Source organism: Geotrypetes seraphini, chromosome 8, assembly GCF_902459505.1.
Source record: "Geotrypetes seraphini chromosome 8, aGeoSer1.1, whole genome shotgun sequence".
NCBI lineage: Eukaryota > Metazoa > Chordata > Amphibia > Gymnophiona > Dermophiidae > Geotrypetes > Geotrypetes seraphini.
In genome coordinates this window covers 163,431,287-163,454,882 of record NC_047091.1, presented here as the reverse complement: position 1 = coordinate 163,454,882, position 23,596 = coordinate 163,431,287, and the positions used below count along the sequence as shown (strand labels likewise).

General features: G+C 42.7%; 1 protein-coding gene across 2 annotated transcripts in view; it reads right to left on the bottom strand.

Moving 5' to 3' along the window:
• The window catches only part of WSCD2 (WSC domain containing 2), a 353,658-nt gene that overhangs the window by 115,452 nt on the left and 214,610 nt on the right, over positions 1–23,596 (bottom strand). For both annotated transcript variants that reach the window (XM_033957413.1, XM_033957412.1), the window contains exon 3: positions 13,597–13,711. In XM_033957413.1, coding sequence (XP_033813304.1) covers positions 13,597–13,711 — 115 coding nt within the window. The remainder of the gene's footprint in view (positions 1–13,596; positions 13,712–23,596) is intronic.

The window sequence follows — 23,596 nt, the reverse complement described above, 5'->3', positions numbered from 1 at the left end:
CTTGGACACCAATGCATCTAGTCATCAATCAAACTGCCATTGTGGAACAAACATACACAGCTGATGACAAACAAGTTCAACTTACTACCATGTAAAAAATAGTAAGATCAGATGCTATAGGGCAGAGGTTTTGATTTGAGAAACCATGTTTTGGTAGTGTCAAAATCTCTTTTCATTCCTCTACCTCATCCTTCCACCCTTACAAGCATGAAATGGCTGAGGTGATATATGATTGAAGTCTACAAAATCCTGAGTGGAGTAGAACGGGTACAAGTGGGTCGATTTTTCACTCTGTCAAAAATTACAAAGACTAGGGGACAATCGATGAAGTTACAGGGAAATACTTTTAAAACCAATGGGAAGAAATATTTTTTCACTCGGAGAATAGTTAAGCTCTGGAACGCATTGCCAGAGGATGTGGTAAGAGCGGATAGCATAGCTGGTTTTAAGAAAGGTTTGGACAATTTCCTGGAGGAAAAGTCCATAGTCTGTTATTGAGAAAGACATGAGGGAAGCCACTGCTTACCCTGTATTGGTCAATAGAACAAAATAAAGTCACTGCTGAATCATTAAACAATATACTTTGTGCATTCAAAAACTTATTTTGATACTTAGAACTCTGCTCAGAGACATGAAGGCTGATTACTCCGCCTCACCTACCAATCATTGCAGTGTTCAAAAAATATAATTTTTTTTGTAAGGTTTTCAATGAATAAAGTGCTAGCCTTGACAGCTATGCTAACACTACAAACACTTCCATAATTTTTATATTTGTAAAGTGTAACTTAACTTTGAATAGTGACTGGTTCCGACGTGCACGTTTCGTTGCTGCGTCAGGGAACCGACAGTACAGCTAGATTTAAAGCTGGAGGTGAAGTCACTTAGCTTCAATGAAGTAGAAGCCAAGCTAAGTGACTTCACCTCCAGCTTTAAATCTAGCTGTACTGTCGGTTCCCTGACGCAGCAACGAAACGTGCACGTCGGAACCAGTCACTATTCAAAGTTAAGTTACACTTTACAAATATAAAAATTATGGAAGTGTTTGTAGTGTTAGCATAGCTGTCAAGGCTAGCACTTTATTCATTGAAAACCTTACAAAAAAAATTATATTTTTTGAACACTGCAATGATTGGTAGGTGAGGCGGAGTAATCAGCCTTCATGTCTCTGAACAGAGTTCTAAGTATCAAAATAAGTTTTTGAATGCACAAAGTATATTGTTTAATGATTCAGCAGTGACTTTATTTTGTTCTATTGACCACTTTAGTCACTCCATCATACCAACGGTTTGAATTGGTTACCCCTGTATATTTTTTATGACATACCCTGTATTGGTAGCATGGAATGTTGCTACTCCTTGGGTTTTGGCCAAATACTAGGGACCTGGATTGGCCACTGTGAGAACGGGCTACTGGGCTTGATGGACCATTGGTCTGACCCAGTATGGATTTTCTTATGTTCTTATGTGAGCAAAGTATAGGACAATTAAGCCATTGTAACATCACTGATGAGGTTGGCTCTGAGGCACTGTGGAATGAGGCATTATGACATCACAATCTCAGCTCTGGAATGTTGCTCTTATTGGAGTTCCGGAATTTTGCAGTTCTTCGAGATGCTGGAATGTTGCTACTCTTTGGGTTTTGTGCCAGGTACTAGTGACCTGGATTGGCCACCGTGAGAATGGGCTACTGGGCTTGATGACCAATGGTCTGATCCAGTAAGGCTATTCTTATGTTGGGGTGGAGAGAAGAGATATGGGAGAGTAAATTGAAATGTCGTCACATAAAATGTTAGATTTCCTCAAGCACACCAACTTTACTACATATGTTCTACTAGTACTCACAGCAAGCCCCCAACCCACATGTTGAGTGATCAAAATTTATCATGTTGTATGACCATTTTTCTCCAGTCATGGTACATGGTCTTGTTGTGCCACTGGAGCTTACACAACATCTGTGAAGCTGCAAGCTATGTCGTCGGATAGATTTCAGCGGAGATGTCAGATTAACGATGTACCACCCATTTGGGCAGGAGTAGATGGGCAGTGCTGGAGGCAGAGGATCACGTTTGATGTGACAACGGTGACAACATCAAACTTTCCACCTACTGGCACTATGATACCAGAATCTGCCCTGAAAACTCTGATTCAGTGGCCACCCTGTGTCATGGAAGCTACATTTCTCGCATACATCTCGTCCAGTTGGTCGTAGAGACAGTGTTGGGCTCTTACTCTCGCTATCTTGTAGAGTCCGGGCCTCGCAATTTCTAATTACATAATCAAATGAGGAAACAACCAAATAGAAATGAGAATGAGATAAGTCATTTTGGGGGGTCTCGTAATAGAGAGAAGTGAAGAGAACAACATCTATAGGCATGATATTCTCTACAAACCTTTCTGTTTATAGCCATATAGACTAAATTAAATTTTCCTCGTTCTATGAGGAGCAAAGATGGCCAGTTACATCACTATATCTTCTCTGCACTATTTAACTGGAATCTAAATTTTATGTTTAAATAATTTTGGAAGAGAATTAACATTTAGCGATAGTGCAGGCTGACTAAATGTGAACATGTCACCTTATCATCCCACCCAAGAAGACCAAAACCCTGCATTTTAGAGCTGTGATAAATTCATAGTTCCTTCTACTGTATGTCATAGTCACAGCAAGACCATCACTCATTTGAATTGTTCTTCTTTACGCATATATTTATAAATACGCAATCACTGCTCTTGCTAATATTTCAATCAGCGCTGTAATCCTTGCTCGTTAAGGCAGCCTCGATGAAGGTTATGACATTGAACAATCAGAAAGCACGCTGCCCCTTGCGCTACACAAGCTGTGCGGCCGACTGAAGAGCAATGCCTCGCAGTTCTGACGGATAAAGCTCTCACTCCAGCACGCTTTCAAAATTATCTCACTGGGGATTTCTTTGAGGATACCAGTTGCAGCAGAAATTAATTCTTCATATGTATTTGAGAAGATTGTTTATTACTGCAGGGCAGCCTGTGAGTCACTTCCTGTAATACAGTTCAAAAGCTCTTAAATTTGTCTCATTACTTCTGCCTGTAGGAAATACAAACATACAGCTAGCTATACATATGGCAAGGAAAATTGGATTAAGCCACAACCAGTTCTGTAACAGGTAAACAACATTTAGGCAACAAATTTGCATAGGTTGTAAACCTATTCCAAAAGAACACTTACGTGCATTAACCCGCAGATTCTGTACAGGTCACCCAAATTTGAGCACAGATACCAGATCCGCACATAAACTAATCAAATCAATTTGGTGCTAACAATTATTGACGTGATCCTGCTTATGGGGAGCGTGTGGGGCAGTGGTTAAAGCTACAGCCTCAGCACCATGAGGTTGTGGGTTCAAACCCACACTGCTCCTTGTGACCCTGGGCAAAGTCACATAATCCCCCCCCCCCATTGCCCTAGGTACATTAGATAGATTGTGAGCCCACCGGGTCAGACAGGGAAAAATGCTCAAGTACCTGAATAAATTCATGTAAACCGTTCTGAGCTCCCCTGAGAGAACAGAATAGAAAACTGCATAAATAAATAGAACGGTGGGATAATGCGAACTATAAATATTTAAAATGAATAAGCTGCAGTTAGAAAGTGGTAGGTGCCCAACTGCCATCACCCCGACCAATCAGGGGGCACGTTTCTAAAAAAAAAACCTGAAGGCTTCGGTCTCACACCTAGGGAGGTGCATAGGCTTGCCTATGGAAGCCTAAGGCCAGGAGGGGCATGGTCCGCTCTGGAAGCGGCCTTAGGCATCCATAGGCATCCCTATGTGCCTCCATAGGCGTGAGACCGGCACCTTTAAGTGTAGGCCTTTAAAATGCTGGTCAACATTTAAGGCACCTGTGTTAAAAAAACAAACAAACAGCCGTGATTCTTCAAACGACACTGGTGCGTGACTGACACGCAATCTCATCCAGATTAGTAGGTACCATATTTGCCGGCGTATAAGACGACTTTTCAGTACCTTAAAATCCTCCCCAAAGTCGGGGGTCGTCTTATACGCCGGGTACTGTTTACATGCCCTTACTTTACATTAGAGAGCTGCACGGGGACGCCCCTAGGGTCGCGGGGATCCCGTGGGGACGCCCCCTAGGGTCGCGGGGATCCCATGGGGACGCCTCCGAGGGTCGCGGAGCTCCTGCGGGGCTGGATGCTCAGTCTTCTGGATGTACGCGGCTCTTCTTCTCCCTACCTTCTCTGCTTGCAGCACAGAGCCGAACGGAAGTCTTCCCGACGTCAGCGCTGACGTCGGAGGGGAGGGAGGGCTTAAACAAAGCTTAAACAAAGCCCTCCCTCCCTCCGACGTCAGCGCTGACGTCGGGAAGACTTCCGTTCGGCTCTGTGCTGCAGGCAGGGCAGATAAGGAGAAGGAGAGTAGCCTCGCGGTACCAAGCGAGAGGGGCGGCCGCCCCGCCCCGGTTGCAGCACAGCCGGCCAGGTTCCCTTACTTTTGTGGCACTTCCCCGACCGACCGATAACAGCCCGGGTCCGACAATCCTCCCTGCCCTGTAGCCACGAATCTAAATTACCTTCTTACAGCAGCTGTAAGAAGGTAATTTAGATTCGCGGTTAAGGGCAGGGAGGTTTGTCGGACCGGGGCTGTTGTCGGTCGGTCGGGGAAGTGCCACAAAAGTAAGGGGACCTGGCCGGCTGTGCTGCACCCGGGACGGTAGAGAAGGTGTGCGGAAGAAGGGGTAGTCTTATACAGCGAGTATATAACAAAACTCTATATTTTAACTAAAAGTTGGGGGGTCGTCTTATACGCCCAGTCGTCTTATATGCCGGCAAATACGGTACTTGAGTTCATTCATTGGAGTCTATGCCAGAAGCACCTTCATTGAAGCGACCAACTGTCTTCCAATTTTTGAAATATCTGGGAGGCAATCTCCATTCTGCAGTACTCACTAGGAATTCAAATACAGAATGTATCTTTCCACTGTACAGCGATTCTTTCAGAAAACTTTGACGTAGAAAGAAAATTTCTGGTGTGAAAACTAAAATAGAAGATCAAGTTTCAAGTTTTATTAATTTTGATATACCAACCATCAAGTTAATATCTGGCTGGTTAACAATATGTTTAAAAAAAAAAACTAAAAAGAAAGAGGTATTGTGTATATACAAATAACATTACAGGACGAACTAGACCGTGAGGATAGAAGGGGAGGGAGGGTAAAGTTACATATTTGAGAAGAAAATGGAGATAGTGGGGTTTGGATAAAACATAATGGAGAGGGACGCTTTGATGAAAGCGGTTATTGTTGATAAATAGAATGATAAAGAAGAGAAAAAAAAAAAAAAAGAGATGATGGCTCTAAGTGTTAGCGAAGGCATCGCGAAATAAAAAAGTTTTTAAATCTGTCTAGATGATGGGTCTAGGTTGGAAACTTTGGAAGATTGGGATCAAATTGGGATGAGAGACATTTCAATTAAAAAAAAATATATATAGGAAAATGCTACGAGAGAACACAATCTCAGACTGATTAATTTTCATAAGGCTTTCACCGTTAATGCTCATGATGTATTCAAGTGATACTTAGCTGAGATATTAAAAGTTCCAGAAGCTTCATATTCCCCACTCTCAAAAAATGTATCACTTTTCTTAAAAGAAGTTGTCAAGGTCTAATCAGTAGGTTTTCTCTGCTGATCGTTTGGCTTTAGAGAGATTAGACGTAGAAGTTTTTGTTCTAGCTACACTGTTGGTCCAATTTGTGGTTTCTTGAATTATTTTTCATGCATAAAGACGTTTTGTTTACGACATCACTAATAATAAAACCCTAAGCGCACATGTGCCCTCCTACCTGTGTGATCCGTGCTCTGTAGCTCCATGGCTTCGCATGCGCAGTAGGAGTCGGCGGTGGTTTCTTCTGCGCCTGCGGAGGCACCTGAAGCAGGGACGCACGGAGGTTACTCCCCCCTCCTGCCCTCACTCCGTCTAGCACAGCGTGGCCCGCGGTCTGGCCGGCTCCCTTACAGTCCCTTGCCGAAGTTATTTTTAAGTTCAAAGCCGCCGCTACGGCTCCTCTCACGAGCCGCACCTGCGTCGGAAATCTCTCTGACGTCACATCAGAGAGAAGGCTTCCAACGCAGGTGCAGATCGTGAGAGGAGCCACGGCAGCAGCTTTAAACTCAAAAATAACTTAGGCAAGAGCTGTAAGGGAACCGGCCAGAAACAAACAGAAATGCTGCTGCACAGGGAAGTGGAGGGGGGAGGGAATGCTGCTGCACAGGGAAGTGGGGTGGAGGGAGGGAAATGCTGCTGCTGCACAGGGAAGTTGGGGGGGGGGGGGGGTAGGGAAATGCTGCTGGTGAGAAAAGGGGGCTGGGGCTGGAAGCTGAAAGGGAAAATATGGGAGAAGGGGGCTGGGGGGAGCTGGGGCTGACATTTAGGGGACATGTGAGGAAAGGAGGCTTTACTAGCATCCATTAAACACTAGTATAAAATAAGAAAATATCCAGATGTATCAAGAGCAACCCAGAAGTGGAAGAAAATAGTTTCTACTTTTAAGACATCAAGTCATACAGTTGGGGACATCTTTTGTTCTTAGATGCCCATATAAATGTAGGGTCACCCTTTGGGGGGTGCAATACATTTTCTTTGAGCCACAACAACTGTTTAGTTTTCTTTCTGGAAAAGGAGTTACAGTCCCAAACATTCCACGAGGACCGCCTTCTTAATCTGCTTATTGAATATTTTATTGGACCACCTTTGGGCAGTGTTTAGTTTTTCCTGGAATCTTTTCTTCTAACAATCTCTGTTTTTTTATAGTTCTTTCTTCCAGTTATTGTAGACTAACAATAATGTATGATTGATCCATTTTTTCAACAATGATTTTATATATGTATATTATTATTATTATATTGTTAATTTCTTAAGTGACTTTCCTTGTCAAGTAAAAATTTAAAATATGTACAAATATAATTTTTTTTAAAAGATGATTTTGGTTCAAGAGTTCCGAGTCTTCCCGTGGTAATGTTCTGTATTCTGGTTTACACTGAGGGCTCCTTTTACTAAGCTTCGATAGCGTTTTTAGCGCAAGCAGAATTTTAGCATGCACTAAACCCGCGCTACGTGGCTAGAGCTAATGCCAGCTCAATGCTGGCGTTAACGTCTGGCATGCGCAGCAATTTAAGGAGCCCTGACAGTCAAGCCTAGTGTTTGAACAATACTTTGCAAAGACTGTAACAGTTATTTTCTGTTCAGTTCACACAGCTAGAAGTATGGTCCATTTACTGATGGTGCAGTATTTGGAAGATGTGGCCATAAATTGCAGATCGATTTGTTTATTTATTTAAAAAAATGTATCACCTACTCTATCCACAGATCTAGGTAGGTACAATAAAATATTCATAAAGTAAACAAATAAAGACAAATAAAATGTACATTTACAGCAATAAAATAAAGGCACAGAGGGGCATAATCGAAAGGAACGTCTAAGTCCGTTTTCATCTAAGTCGCAAGTTGTCCAAAGTAAGAAAACAGCCTAGGACACATTTTCGAAAAATACGTCCACAAATTTTTTTGTTTCGAAAATCGTCTAATTATACGTCCTGCCGATCTGATCATCCAAGTCACTAAATCGTCCATCTTTATACCACATTTTTGTCCAACTTTTCATCCAAGTCAAAAACGCCTAGAACAAGCCCTGTTAGACGTGGGAGGGGTCTGCAAAGTGATGGACTGAACACCCAGACATGGCACCTAAATAGTAGGGTACCTTAGAGGGCACTGCTCTGAACTTCACAAAAAGGGTGCCATGTCTTCTCCTCACTACAGTTCCCTTATAGGTTATGGTGAGCCCCCCAAACCACCTCCAGAATCCCCTAGACCCACCTATCTACCACCCTAATAGCCCTTATGGCTGCAGGAGCCACTTATATGCCAGTAAAAAAGGGTTTTGGGGGTGTATAGGGGAGTGCACATGTTTAAGTATCAATGCAGTGATTACAGGGGCTTATGGGCATGGGTCCTCCTCTCCATGAGTCCCTAACCCACCCCCAAGACGGCTTAAGCCGCTTCTGTGCTGGACGATTAGGCTTTCCTATGCCAGGCTGCCAGGTGATGATGGTCTGGAGGCTGAATTTTAAAGGTGTAATTACAATTTTTATGACATTGGATGGGGGGTCGGTGATCACTGTGTAGGGGTCTGTTTTATGTGTTTGCAGTGCTTATCTGGTGACTTTAGGTGGGCTTTTGTGACTCAGACCATGTTTTACATGGTCTAAGTCACAACGTCCAAGTTCCGTCGATCCTGGGTTATATAACTTTCGGTTATACATGCTGTACGATTAAGTCTAAGCCGGCCCACGTCCTGCCCAACTCCTGCCCTCGACACTCCTCCTGAAATGCCCCATTTAGCTTTGGTCGTTCAGCGGCACTATGAAGGCCTAGGTCGTTTTTAAACACATCCAAAACCCATTTTGATTATCGGCACTTAGACGTCTTTCTGTGCTAGGTAAAATGAATGTCACTTCATTTAAGGACATACAATAAAATAGCAGACCTTTAAGCTATATAGCATTACATATTCTTTATCAACATTAGGAAGAATAAATTTATTAGAAAATGGCTAAAGATACACATGTACAATAAATACAACATTTAACAGTTTTCTATCAATGCCCTCCGTATTTGGCTATCCTGTCTGTCCTTCCATGCACAGGCTGGACAGGAGGGGGCCGTGCTAACATGTTCAGGTTTTTTCCTGCAGCATTATAGTTATGCCTTTGTAACTGAGAGCGGGAAGCTTTTGTTTTCCAGTTGTCATAATTTGTTGTTGCTCCAATAGGTGCAAGCTGTATCCTCTGTCCAGCAGATCCAACCTCTTTTTTGTGAAACGAAGGAATATAGCCTCCAGGTGGGATGTAAGCAGGACCCAAATAACCAACAATATTTCCTGCAATAGTTCTGTTGAAAGGAAGACCTACTCCAATTGTTCCTAAAGGTTTAGAAACTAGAGGATTGTTCCAAGTAGCAGGTTTTCCTTCTGTATTGGCAGACAACAAAGATACATTCTTGGGATTTACACCTAGAAGATACCTTGATTGTCTTAAATAGTGCTGTTTTGCTGCTGAAGATGGTGTTGTCAATCCAGAGTCCATTTTCATCATGTAAGCATTAGGGATAATCTTGCTTTTTCCTCTACTGGGCATGGGTTCAGATACACTGTAAGGAAACTCTCCCTTTTTATTCTCCTTAACTTTCATTTATGATCGTCCACGTGCCGACTTAGGTCAGTTTTTGGACGTTTTCTCTTTCGATTATGAGCCCCACAGTATCCTATCAGCACAATTCGCCATGTTTATTTATCTAAAAAATTTATATACCATATAATACCTACACGGTTTGCATACTTGTTAAATTTAGACACTGGGATGATGCATGCTAAGTGTGGATTTTATAACAAATCACAACATGCATTCAGGTGTCACAGCACATCAGGAAATCTACCACAGATTCTTTTATAATAGTGGAGAAAAGACCTCAGCGTCTCAGCAGGATATAAAGTTTTGTAATCCTCTGGACATAGCAGCTTAAAAAAACACTTTTGGAGGTGCAGACACATCCTCGGTCTCAAAAACTCCACATTAAATTATCATTCATTGCTTGAGTCCACTGATCATCTATAATAATAATATGCTAAGCGCGCATGTGCACTCTTATCCCGTGTTCCCTGAGTCCTGATCTGTCGGGATGTGGCCAGCAGTGTGCGCATGCGTGCTAAGGCGCAGGAAAGGCGGTGCGGAGCAGCTTGAGGCGCCTGCAGGCCGTGGTGGCTTAAGGTGGCTGTCGGCGGAGGGCAGATGCCAACGCCTTCCCGGTCTCCTGAGCCGCATACTCACTGTCCCGATTGCCGGCCGAGGTGAAAGAAAATGGAACCATAAGGGCTGTCTATATTATCATACATTTATTTGTTTGCAGTTGTGGTTTTCTGAGGTCCCTTTTCCTCCTTTAGTGACCTTACCTTGAATCTAGTTTTTTGACAGTGAATCTAGTTTTTTGACAGTGAATCTTTTCGATTACTGGTTCAATCTATTGTATTATCAATTTTAGACTATTGTAATATAATTTATTTGGGGTTACCTAAAAAGATTATATTAAGACTTCGGTTGGTGCAAAATGCTGCAGTTCGCCTGATTTTTAATCTTAAAAAGTATGATCATGTTAGTCCTTTTTATACCAAGTTGCATTGGTTGCCTTTTGGGGCCAGAGTGCTTTTTAAGTTTGGATGCATTTGTTATAAGGTGCTTTTTGGATTACTCCCTCATATTTGTCCCCCTATCTGAAACTTTCTTACTCAACAAAAGGAACTAGAAATTCTGGAAAGTTCATCTTCCCTACTCCAAAGGCCTGTCATTTTAAGACTTTTTTAGACAGGACTTTGGAGTATCAAGCTGGGAAGATGAAACTCTTGGCTAAGTCCGATGATTGTTCAATCTAATTCTTACTTCACATTTAGGAAATCATTAAAGACCTATTTATTTGACAAATAAGAATATTAATTTTGATATATTTAAATGAGGTCTTTTGTTTCTACTCTTATTGTCATAGATAGTATGTTTTTATTTTTTAATAATTTTTAACATTGTACTTGAATGTTTTTAACAATTGTATTACTTTTATTATATAATTTTAGAATGTACGTAGATAGTGTGTTCTATGAAACTGTACCATGTGTTGAAATGTCTCAGTATTCTCCTGTTGTGAACCGCCCAGAACTACTGGTTGGGCGGTATACAAGAAAAGAAAATAAATTATTATTATTATTAATTGCAGATTTTTCTTAGTATTTAACACACACCGTGACATAGGGAGGGTGACAGGCACCTGGGGCGGTGGTGCCCTTCCCCTGCCCTCTTCTCCACTCCCCACCACAGGCACCCCTTCCCTATACTCTTTAAATTTTCCCGGCAAGAGCAGCATCACCAACTTGCTGTCCACATCGACTCTCCCTCTGATGTCACTTCCTAGGCACAGGACCCGGAAATGATGTCAGAGGGAGAGCAGATGCTGGTGCGAGCAACAGGTTGGAGTAGCTGCTTGTGCCACCGAAGAGCAAGAGGTACAGTGGAGGAGAATAATAATAAAATAATAATAACAGTTTATATACCGCATTACCTTGAAGTTCTATGCGGTTTACAAAAGACTAAAGGAGAAGTGAAGATGTGCGTGATAGGGGGAGAAATGGAAAGGAGCCGGAGGAGAGGAGAGTGGGTGCCAGCGCCCCTACTAAGATGGCGCCCGGGGCAGACCACCCTCCCCCATTATTACACCACTGAACACACACACTGATTTCTTAGCATGCACTAATGGGGGAAATTATTGATGTGTCCTACCATTAAGTAAAGATAATCTACCACAAGTCCTGCTATTTTAGTACAGATCTGGACAAGTTCTTAGAGGAAAAGTCCATAGTCTGTTATTGAGAAAGACAAGGTGGAAACCACTGCTTGCTCTGTATCAGTAATATGGAATATTGCTACTCCTTGGGTTTTGGCCAGGTACTAGTGACCTGGTTTGGCCACCTTGAGAACGGGCTACTGAGTTTGATGGACCATTGGTCTGACCCAGTAAGGCTATTCTTATGTTCCCATTTTATGCTATGCAATGAAACCCTGGCTTGAGCTCCCATTTAGATGGGCTATTTGACCATATGTTGATAACTTCTCCTCTAAATCCATTAGCGCACTTCAGTAAAATCCCCCTGTGAGTGAGTTTCTGACAAGAAATTGGGGAGAGAAGAAATCTGTTTACAGTGGGTTTAAAAGCAGATTTTCTCTGTGCTGCATTTAAAAAAATATGATTTATATCACTGAGCAACAGTAAAAACATAACAAATTTGTAAATGTTACATGGCTGAGCAAGCAGAGAGGGAAGTGGACAGCACTTTAAGCAAATTATTCACCGAGGGACAAAAACACAAGCAGATGGGAGGAATTTTACGCATGTTGAGGGAATTAGTTCATGGAAGGGAATAAAGCTTGTGGGAATAAGGTGTGCATAAAAAAATGAAAAGTACTAGGTCAGAATTAGGAAAGTGGACACCTGCTCCCCATGAGGGGAAAGGGTTGAGCTTCCCTTAAAGAGCAGGGTTCAAATCAGTTCAGTTCAGAGTACAGAGTTATATCTGTATGCTGTGTAATAGGCATCGGAATGAGGGGGGAGGGCACAGGGGCCATGGCCTCCCCAAAAATTGCCCATCCTGAAAGTCAGGGGGTATGCGGGCCGACTGCCGCCGTCGCAACTGCTGCTTGGCTGGCCCGGACCTTCTTTCTGAAGTCAGAATTGACATCAGGGGAAGGCTTGTGGGTCAGCGCCGTTGCACGCGCCTGGCCCTTCCCTTCCCTTCTTGGATTTGCTGCAGCAGTGGTTGGCGGAGGGGGAAGGAAGAATCGGCAGTGGGTAGGCCAGGCTTCGGAGCGGCAGGGAGGAAGGGATGCAGGTTGGCTTCGGCGGCAGACTAGGGGGAAGGAAGAGTTGGCGGCAGGTAGGCCATGCTTCGGCGTGGGAGGGAGGCAGGCTGGCTTCAGCATGGCAGGGAGGGAGGCAGGCAGGCCGGCTGGCTTTGGGGGATGGGGTGGGAGAAAGTCTGGAAGGAAGTGAGGGGGACAGCTAACTGTCCAGGAGAGCTCCAGAGGAGGGGTGAGGTCTAGGGACTGGGTAAGGCGGATTAGCAAGGAGAGGAGGGACTTGGGCAGAGAGCCATGCCCATACACAGATTTAACTGAAAGCAGAGGAGCTTGCAGCTAACAAAACTGAAAAGATTTAAAGATAGGAAAAGACTGGTTCTGAAATCTGCATAATATCTAAGGTTATTAGAGTAAGTACAGAAGCATTAGTTAAGAAGGTTGAATATTAATACTATTGGAAATTGGACGAAAAGGAACTTATTAAGTATAATAAGCCTGTCTTAAGAGTTCAAATAAAAACCTATTTAATTTATTGGCTAGACTTGTCCACAGCAGCCTTTTGGAATTTTCCTGGGGGGGGGGAGGAGGGTAATCCCATCCGTTAACCCTTCTTTTCCCTTGTTGGAAGCATCGAACACCACATTTGTGAGGGACCGACAAAAACTTCCTTTGAGCCTGGACTCAGAGCCACCCTGAAGGGGGATTTACATTAGTAAAAGTTCACAAATTTATTTATTTTTAGCATTTATATACCACTTATAACCTAAGTGATGTACATTCAGGTACTCAAGCATTTTCCCCTATATGTCCTGGCAGGCTCACACTCTATCTAATGTACCTGGGCAATGGGGGATTAAGTGACTTGGAGCAGTGTGGGATTTGAATCAACAACCTCGGGGTGCTGAGGCTGTGGCTCTATCCACTGCACCACACGCTCTCCTCTACGGTAGATTTCCTATTTACTGCTGAAAAGAAATCTGTTTGCATTAGGGACACGCTCCTGCCAGCACATCTGGTGCAAGGTAACATTCTTCAAACAACCGAGAAGAAAGAGAGACAATGCTGAGAGCATGAAGCTAGGGATTACACAAGAGACAATGCAGAAATACTGAAAGAAATAAAGACCCCGCCTTGGTGCATTTGCTCTCTTACCGTTCTGCGCAGTTGTCCTGACACCGAAACACTGTCATTTTTTTGTAATCAAAAAAGGAGACTCCGCGGAGGGCTCTCCGACGTGTGTCGTCCATGTAGCAGCCAATATATTTTGCTGGAAAAAAAAAAGAATCCAAAATCAGCTGATTAAAAATTAATTTTACACATATGATGCACCTACCTGAGCATGAATCCTTGATTAAATTTTGTTTTCTTGGGGGGCAGGCAGGTGTTACCTTACCACTTCAAAATTATTTCCATAAAATTAAAAATAAAAACCCTTTAATTAAAGTATACAATCCAAATGATAAACACATGCTCTAATATCGTGAGTTGTCCTAGTTTTTCAATTAAATTTTCAATGAAATTCCCCTTTATTAACCCTCCCCCCCTTTTCTACTAAACCACAATAGCAGTTATTAGAGCAGGGAGCCATGCTGAATGCTCCACACAGCTCCCGACGCTCACAGAGTTTCTACGAGCGTCGGGAGCAGCGCAGAACATTCAGTGTGGCTCCCTGCGCTAATGACCGCTATCGCGGTTTAGTAAAAGGCAAGGGTTAGTTAGGCCTCTTCAGCTTGCAGGAGAGACAGCCAAGAGAAGATATGATAGAGATCTATAAACTCATGAGTGGGTAAATATTTGAAAGAGTAAATCATCTTTCCCTAATACCACGCCATGAAACTAATAGGCTGCACTTTAAAAATAAAATCTGAAAAGTATTTTTTCATTCAGCATAGAACAGTGGTCTCAAACTCGCGGCCTGGGGTCCACATACGGCCCGCCAGGTACTATTTGGAGGCCCTCGGTATGTTTATCATAATCACAAAAGTAAAATAAAACAGTTTCTTGATCAAATGTCTCTTTATCTATAAATGTCAATATTATTATTAAGACTTAGCCAAAAGGAAAGATTTATAAACTACAAAGAGTTTTACCTCATGCAAAATTGTCATTTCTTTAATAAAACATTAACTATTTTTTTCTGAGGCCCTCCAAGTACCTATAAATCCAAAATGTGGCCTTGCAAAGGGTTTGAGTTTGAGACCACTGGCATAGAACTAAAACTGTGAAATGGGCTGCCAGAAGATGTAATTTGGGCAGTTAGCATGACTGGATTTGGAGAGGTTTCCGGATGAAATGTCCATAAGCCACCTCTGTCTCAAAGTATGAGCAAAAAAGAATGAATTTACACCTTAGAATCTTGCAGAGTACCCCACACCAGAAAACAAACGTCTAAAAATGCCTGTATTGTTTGGTTAATTTTGTATATAACATGAGGGAGGTCTACCCTATCAAATTTGTTCCCCTTGGTTAATCTAGAAATGACTAATTCAAATATGAAAAATCTTGCATAGACATTAATTTATAAAAGGAAGGTTAGCTTCCAACTGTTTCTAACACCTGATGGTAGAGAAAATGACCCAATTTTTTAAAAAAAGTAAGAAAAACTGACACATACTGTATCAATAATTTAAAAGGAAGTCTGTTTTATTTAATAAAATAAAATAATAAATACAAGAATGCAATTTCCTGGAGGGATTTTTCATATTTGAATTAGTCATTTCTAGATTAACCAAGGGGAACAAATTTGATAGGATAGACCTCCCTCATGTTATATACAAAATTAACCAAACAATACAGGCATTTTTAGACGTTTGTTTTCTGGCATGAGGGAAGTGTGTGGTGCAGTGATTACAGCTACTGCCTCAGCACCCTGAAGTTGTAGGTTCAAATCCCACACTGCTCTTTGTGACTCTGGACAAGTCACTTAATCCCCCCCCCCCCACCATTGCCATTACATTAGACAGATTGTGAGCCTACCGGGACAGACAGGGACAAATGCTTGAGTATCTGAATGTAAACCACTTAGATTATAATAAGTATATAAATACTGAAATAAATAAATAATTTATAATATACTAGTCTTTAAGCCCGTTACATTAACGGGTGCTAGAATAGATGTCTGTCTGTCTGTGTTTCTTTATCTCTCTCTCCTTGGCCGCTGTCTGTATCCTTCTGTCTCCCCCTCCCCCCTGAGCAAAGCTGTCTGCCCCCAGCACCCACCTCCCCCCAAATGTCTCTCCATGGCCCTCTTCTGTCTTCCCACCCCAGAGCAAAGCTGTCGGTCCCCAGCACACCTCCCCCCAAAGCAGCCCCCTTTCCCTCTCCCTGTCTCTTCATGGCCCCTTCTGTCTCCCCCCAGCACACCCCTCCCCCCAAAGCAGCCCCCTTTCCCTCTCCCTGTCTCTCCATGGCCCCTTCTGTCTTCCCCCCAGAGCAAAACTGCCCCAAACACACCCCTCCCCCTAAAGCAGACCCCTTTCCCTCTCCCGCTGACTCTCTCTCTGGCCCCCTTTCTCTGTCTGTTTTTCTGTTCCTCTCCCTGCCCCTGTGTCTTTCTTTCTTTCTGTCTCCCTCCCTCCCGCTGTCTGTCTGTTATTTTTCCCCATTTCCCTGTGCAGCAGCATTTCCATCCCACTTCCCGATGCAGCAGCAACAGCATTTCCCTCCTATCTCCCCCCTTTCCTGTGCAGAAACAGTAGCAGCATTTCCCCCACCCCCCCTTTCCCTTCTTTTATCTTTTCTTCCCTGCTCCGTTCGGCCCCTCCCCTCCTTTTACTGCCATTGTCCTGCTCCATCCGGCCTGCTCCTGACCCTCCCACCGCCAACAAACCTCGGGGCTCCAGCCGCGTAGGCAGCACTTTAAACACGCTGCTTCGCGGCCTTCTACTGCCGATTTCCTCTGCTGCGTCTGTCTCCGATGATGTCATCAGAGACGCGGCAGAGGAAATCAGCAGTAGAAGGGCGTGAAGCAGCGTGTTTATAGTGCTGCCTATGCCGCTGGAGCTGAGAGGTTTGTGGAGGGTCAACGGCCGGAGTGGGGCTGCTGTCCACCACTCGGTTGCTGCGACTGGTGCTGCCTACGCCGCTGGAGCCAGGAAGTTAGGAGAGAGAGAGAGAGCACAGTCGCGTGCCTCCAGCCCCCGCATGCGCCCTGAGGTTTAGAATGTTGCCACAGAAGCACACCTCAGGGCGCCAACGCTCATGAATTTTCAAGAGCGCATGCGCCTCTAGCATTTTTTATTATTGATAATTGAATTGGCTATTATTAGATGATAACAAGACTTGCCAATATGATTCATCCAAATAGAAAGGAGGTATGTTGAGTGCATGCTGGGAGTTATTTTTTACTTAGAGTTTTTTCTATAGAAATTGTTTCAGATGGGATACTCTAAGTAAAGTTATACGAAATTTATTGAAGAAGGGAGCATATTCTGAGCATGTTTTGACCAGGGAGGACTGAAACCTGGATGTCCAGCAGCAGTTTCTGATGGGAAGAAATGTCCTTGTCTAAAAAGGATGTCCAGGTTACAGAAATGAATTCTGACTGAGCAGCTGTCCACTGGAGGTACTAAGGAATGACATCCACTTAATCCCCCAGTGGTTACTGTTCCCCTCCCTCTCCCCTGAAAGTGAAATCAAAAGGGCCCTATGACAGCTTCAGGTATTACATAGGAACATGATGGCAGATAAAGGCCAAATGGACCATCCCCAGTATCCACTATCTCTTCCTCTTCTTATTGGCTAAGGCTCTTAACATTTGCATCTCCTCTTCCTATTGGCTAAGGCTCTTTACACCTGCATTGTGATGTCATAGAACTTTATGGTTATAGAAACATTGTTGTGATAAAACCAATAAATATTAGGGTACAGTCATATATGCCACACAAAAAATTCTAAAAGAAAACGTACTGTATGTTAGTTTAGCAGAAAACCCACATTCATACCAAATCAAAAAGCAAAAGAGACAGAAAAATAATAAATACCAAAAAAATGGAGAAAAACAGGCCTCATACATGGGCAGCCGGGACTACACAGTACCCTAAGCCAGTGGTTCCCAACCCTGTCCTGGAGGACCACCAGGCCAGTCGGGTTTTCAGGATAGCCCTAATGAATATGCATGAGAGAGATCTGCATACAATGGAGGTGCCAGGCAATGCAGACAAGCAAAGCCAGGCAAAGCAGACAAGCAGGAACGGCCCCCTCAAAATGGCCGTGGGACTGAGAGATGCGTCCCGCTCATTCAAAAGAGAGAGCCGGGCGTCGTGATGTCATCACAAACGTGATGCGTGATATGCTGGGCACCAGCCAATCGGAAGGAAAAGAGAAAATATAGATGTATAATTATCTACTTCCAATACTGAAACAGTAAAGAATCAAAAAACATTACTCTAACAGAAAACTTGCAAAAACCTCATTATACAATTTAAATACTTGAAATGATCACCAAACTGTATTCCAAGAGTGGAAAGCAAAAACACTATCTTCTCAATAAAACGGTTGCCATTCATAGGTGGTATTCAAGCCTAAAGGGTCCAGGGTACATAAACGACCAATCCATTGTTGCTCTTTTTGCCATAAACGTCTCCTTGTCTTTGAGATGGAGCAAGTTTTTCAATCACCCAACAGCTCAAATTGTTGAAATTATGTTGATGCTCTACACAATGAGCTATTATTGGAGCTCCCCAAATCAAAAAAAATGTCATTAATGAATCGCCACCATTTTAACACGTCGAAAATCCAACATTGGGTAAATAAAAGTTTTTCAAACCATGACATAAATAAATTTGCTATTGTGGGGGGCAAACGATGCCCCCATTGCTATACCTGAAAGCTGCTTGAAAAAAATCACCATTAAAAATAAAATGATTATTTTTCAAGTAAAAATTGGGTTGGTACATCGATCGGATTAGATCTAGAATTCCAGAGAGTTTTAAGAACCCGAAGAGCTTCTTCTTGGGGGATATTAGTATAAAGGGTGAAAACATCCAATGTTACAAGAATGCAGTTGTGGGGAATCTCTGATTCTAGATCAATGAGATTTCTTTAAAAAATGTGTTGTATCTTGAATGTATGATTTAATTGTCTTCAAGAAAGGATGAAGTTTTTATCTATATATTTATTAGTCCTTTCTAATAAAGACTCCTGTGCTGATACGATTAGACGACTGGGTGGACGGTGGGTGTTCTTATGTATCTTAGGTAAAATATCGTTACTTTAAAGAATTGTGGGGTCAAGAATTCATATTCTTTTTTTGTTAGAAAGCCCTGAGTAACTTCCGCAGAACAAATCTGCGCTATTTGATCAACGATTTCTAAGGATGGATCTGAAATCAATTTCATGTATGCTTCTTCATTCAAAAGTTGCAGATTGGCTTCTGCTAAGATCCTGACTCCATACCACTACTGCACCTCTTATCGGCACGTCTGATCACTACTGTTGGCTCATTGCTCAACTGTTGTCATGCAGCTTTTTCTGCAACAGAGATCTTACAAAAGTTCCGTCCATGTTTAGTGGCAGAATCTATTTCCTGCAATTCTTGGATCATAAGATTCTTAAATGCTTGAATTATGGGATCAGGAGGGCCTGGGGGATTCCAGGTCGACTTGAATTGAACACAAGATTCATTTCCCATAGAGCTCGGATGTTCATGAAAAAATGCACATAAGTTTAATCTTCGTAAAAAATTTTCTAAATCTACTCGGGCTTGAAAGGTGTTAAGTTAAACAGTAGGTACAAAAGTTAAACCTCATGATAGTACAGCTGTTTCTTCTTTTGTAAGGATTCTTGTTGATATATTAATTACCATATTTTCACGTATATAACGCGCACACGTGTACAACGCGCACACGGGTATAGCGCACGGGAACAAGGAATTTATGTAAGAAAATTTTGGTATAGCACGCCCACGCGTATACCGCGCATGCGCCTCATTTTATTTCCCAGGTTTTCTATTGCAATGCCTATTCTATTGTGACGCGGTGTTTTCTGTCTTGCTGGCGCCCTCCTCCATCTTCCTTCATCATTCGCTGAAAGCCGCGGGCAGCGGATCCTATGTGCCTCTTGCGGCTGACCTAGACGTGTTCCTTTGATGTCACGACGTCAGACGGAATGCTTCCCAGCCGCAGGAGGCGCATGGAAGCCGCTGCTGCGGCTTTCAGCGAACGCTGCAGGAAGATAGAGGAGGGCGCCAAGACAGAAAACAATTGTACAATGCGCTCACGCATATAACACGCATGGTCATGCTCGGTTTGTAAAATCTTGTATAACGCACGCGTTATATGCATGAAAATACGGTACTATTGAATCCGCTTCCTCTGAGATCGTGCTCGAGAGCACCCTCAGTATCCTCCTCTGCCTCTGGATCCCCTGCCTCCCTGTGATTGCCATGTGGTTTGTCTGCCTTGACCTTGGTCCCCATCCGGATCTTCCGATGTAGAAGCTTCTTCACTATTGATATGTTCAGAAGATTCACCCGATGTGGTGAATCTCACATTCTTGGATTTATAGTTAACACTTATCCATTTATATACAGTATATGACTGATAATCCTTTTTTGCTCCTGGCTGTAGTCATTGCAATCTGTTTTATGCAGAATTAACCCTTTGTTCATACATAGTGACGAAGATGACAGAAAATGAATTTTGAAAAAATAAGTTTATGAAGTGAAATGAAAGGGTGATTGAATATACATGTACGGAGTTTTTTCAGACCAATGATGATATGAGTGGTTTAGGGTACTGTGTAGTGCCGGCTGCCCATGTATGAGGACTGTATTTCTCCGTTTTGGGGGAATTTATTATTTTTCTATCTCTTTTGCTTTTTGATTTGGTATGAATGTGGTTTTTCTGCTAAACTAACATACAGTATGTTTTCTTTATGAATTTTTTATATAGAAACATTGTAACATGATGGCAGATTAAGGCCAAATGGACCATCCCAAGCATCCATTATCTCCTCCTCTCCCTATTGGCTAAGGCTCTTTACACCTGCATTGTGATGTCATAGAACTTTATGGTTATAGAAACATTGTAACATGATGGCAGATTAAGGCTAAATGGCCCATCCAGTCTGTCCATCCGCAGTAACCATTATTACATTACATTACATTACATTAGGGATTTCTATTCCGCCATTACCTTGCGGTTCAAGGCGGATTACAAAAGGTTAATTTAAAAAAAAACAGAGTTACAATGATTAGCAAGAGAGGTAAGTTGTAGATCTTATAAACATTTAGCGGGTTGTTGATTGTGAGGTGGTTTGTAAAAGAGTTAATAGGTGGTCATAGTGGAAGTTCTTTTGTTATTATTAGTGCAGTAATGGGTAGATCAAATGTCAGTTTTAGAGTTACTAAACGGTCGTGATGTTATTGCTGCTTCAGGAATTTCTTGAAGAGTGTGGTTTTTATTTCTTTTTTGAACGTCCTATAGTCTGGGGTGGTCATCAAGAGGTTGGAGATCTGGTTGTCCAGCCTTGCGGCTTGGGTGGCTAGGAGGCCGTCGTGTAGTTTTGTTCTTTTTACTTCCTTGATTGGGGGGGGTATGAATGGGGAGTGCGTTTTTCTGTGTCTTGTAGTGGGTGCTTGGATGAGGCGATTGTTCAAGTATGATGGGCTGTCTCCGTGTAGGGTTTTAAATAATATGCAGTAGAATTTGAATTGGATTCTTTCTTGGATTGGAAGCCAATGTGAGTTGATGAAGGCTTCAGTGATGTGGTCATGTTTTTTCAATGAGTAGATGAGTCTCAAAGCTGTATTATCTCTTCCTCTCTCTAAGAGATCCCTCATGCCTATCCCAGGCTGTCTTGAAATCAGACACAGCCTCTGTCTCCATCACCTCTTCTGGGAGTCTGTTCTACGCATCTACCACCCTTTTTGTAAAAAAGTATTTCCTTAGATTACTCCTGAGCCTATCACCACTTAATGTCATCCTATGCCCTCTCATTCCAGAGCTTCCTTTCAAATGAAAGAGACGACTCATGCGCATTTACGTTACGTGGGTATTTAAACGTCTCTATCATATCTTCCCTTTCCCGCATTCTTAACATTGTTTTGAGGAGGAGCCTAGTGGTTAGTTCAGTAGATTGTGAACCAAGTGACATAGGTTCAAATCCTACTTTAACTTTTTTTGTGTGTGTGTCCCTCCAGAAAGAGAAAAAATACTTACTGTATCTAAATTCAAAAGACATATGCAAGCCTGAAGGCTTAAAAAGTAGTGTACATTGAGGTATATTTCTGTTTCTGGAGGGCTCATAATTACAAAAACAAAGAGCTAAACCTGGGTCCCTCGGTTTACAGGACACTGCGGTAACCACTAGACTAATCCTCTGCTCTGCATAGACATCTGTGACAAATTTTGAGTGTGTAACAATTTTATTTTATTTATTCAGTTTTCTATACCGTTCTCCCAAGGGAGCTAAGAACGGTTTACATGAATTTATTCAGATACTCGCGCATTTTTCCCTGTTTATCCCGGTGGGCTCACAATCTATTTAATGTACCTGGGGCAATGTAGGGGGGGGGATTAAGTGACTTGCCCAGGGTCACAAGGAGCAGCGTGGGTTTGAACACACAACCTCAGGGTGCTGAGGCTGAAGCTTTAACCACTGTGCCACACTCTCCCCAATTTTGTGGGATAGAAATGACATGGAATAAAGTAAAAGCTGGGATTACCAATTCCCCACTTTGCCTCTCCCAGCTTCCCCAGCCTTTCTCCTTACCCCAGTGATAAAAAAAAAAAAAAATACTTATGCTGTACGGTCTAGATTCTGTGTGGCTGTTTTCTAAGAATACTACAATGCAGACATCCACGTCCTTTGTTTTCTCCTTTATTGTATTGCAACACCTTTACAATAGCTCAGTAAACCACTCTGAATTGACTCCCCAGTCATTAGTAGTGGTATAGAAACTTCAACGAACAATAAAAAAAATTTATCTTGTGTATTTTCAAATGGGATGTGTCTAATTCATAAATCCTACTATACGCCATATTTACCATATTATGTTTGCCACATTGTTCACCATGCTTCAATCTCTCAAGCCATGTTTGCCACACAATGTTCACTGTTCCATGTCTTCTATGCTATGTTTCATTACACACGCTTGCCTAACCAATTTTGCTGAGTCGTGTCATACGATGTTGCCCATGCTTTGTAATACTTTGCTCACTCTGCTATTCCTCACCATATCATGTTTGCCATATTATGTTTTACCATGCTTTGTTACCTGGCATTATGAACTTGCTGCCTGCGGTTGGTGGCGCCTCTCTCTGTCACTTCCTGGTCCCGCACCTAGGAAGCGACAGAGGGATAGCCGACACGACGCAGTCAGCAAGTTTGTGAAGTTGCTTGCACCTGGAAAATTAAAAAGATACGAGGGAAGGGAAGGGGAGGTTGGGAAGGAGCGGGGGAGGCCATGCACCTTCACTATGCCATTGCTTATGTCTAAGTCAGTGGTTCCCAACCCTGTCCTGGAGGAACACCAGGCCAATTGGGTTTTCAGGCTAGCCCTAATGAATATGCATGAAGCAAATTTGCATGCCTATCACTTCCATCATATGCAAATCTCTCTCATGCATATTCATTAGGGCTAGCCTGAAAACCCGATTGGCCTGGTGTTCCTCCAGGACAGGGTTGGGAATCACTGGTCTAAGTAATACAGGCATCACACAGAGTTACCCATCTGGCTCCAGAAAAAAAGAAGGATAGATTGAGACATCCGGGTTTTACTTCTATTGAAAGCAATGGATGTCTCAATCCGTCCTCCTTTTTCTGGAGCCATATGGTAACCCTAGTGGGTCATTGACAGCAGGGACTATTTTATTCCTATTGGTCCTGCAGCAGATAGCATACACTAACCATCAGTAAATGATCCTCATTAAGTTTTGTAATAAGAAGCATCTCTTCAAGGACTTTCCACACATTCCAAAATACTGCACACAGGGCTGCAAGGTAACTCAATTTATCAAGATTAGCCCCAGTCAGTTGAATTTCTGCATCAGTGGGTACAACTTGAACGATCCTGACTACATGTGAGAAAGAGAACAGTGCTATGATTTTTAGGGAATTAGTCACAGCATGGAAGGAAGTGTCACCCCATCATAACAGAATGCTCCATCTAATTCTGCACAATGGGGAAGTCCCAACCTCCAGAGGAACT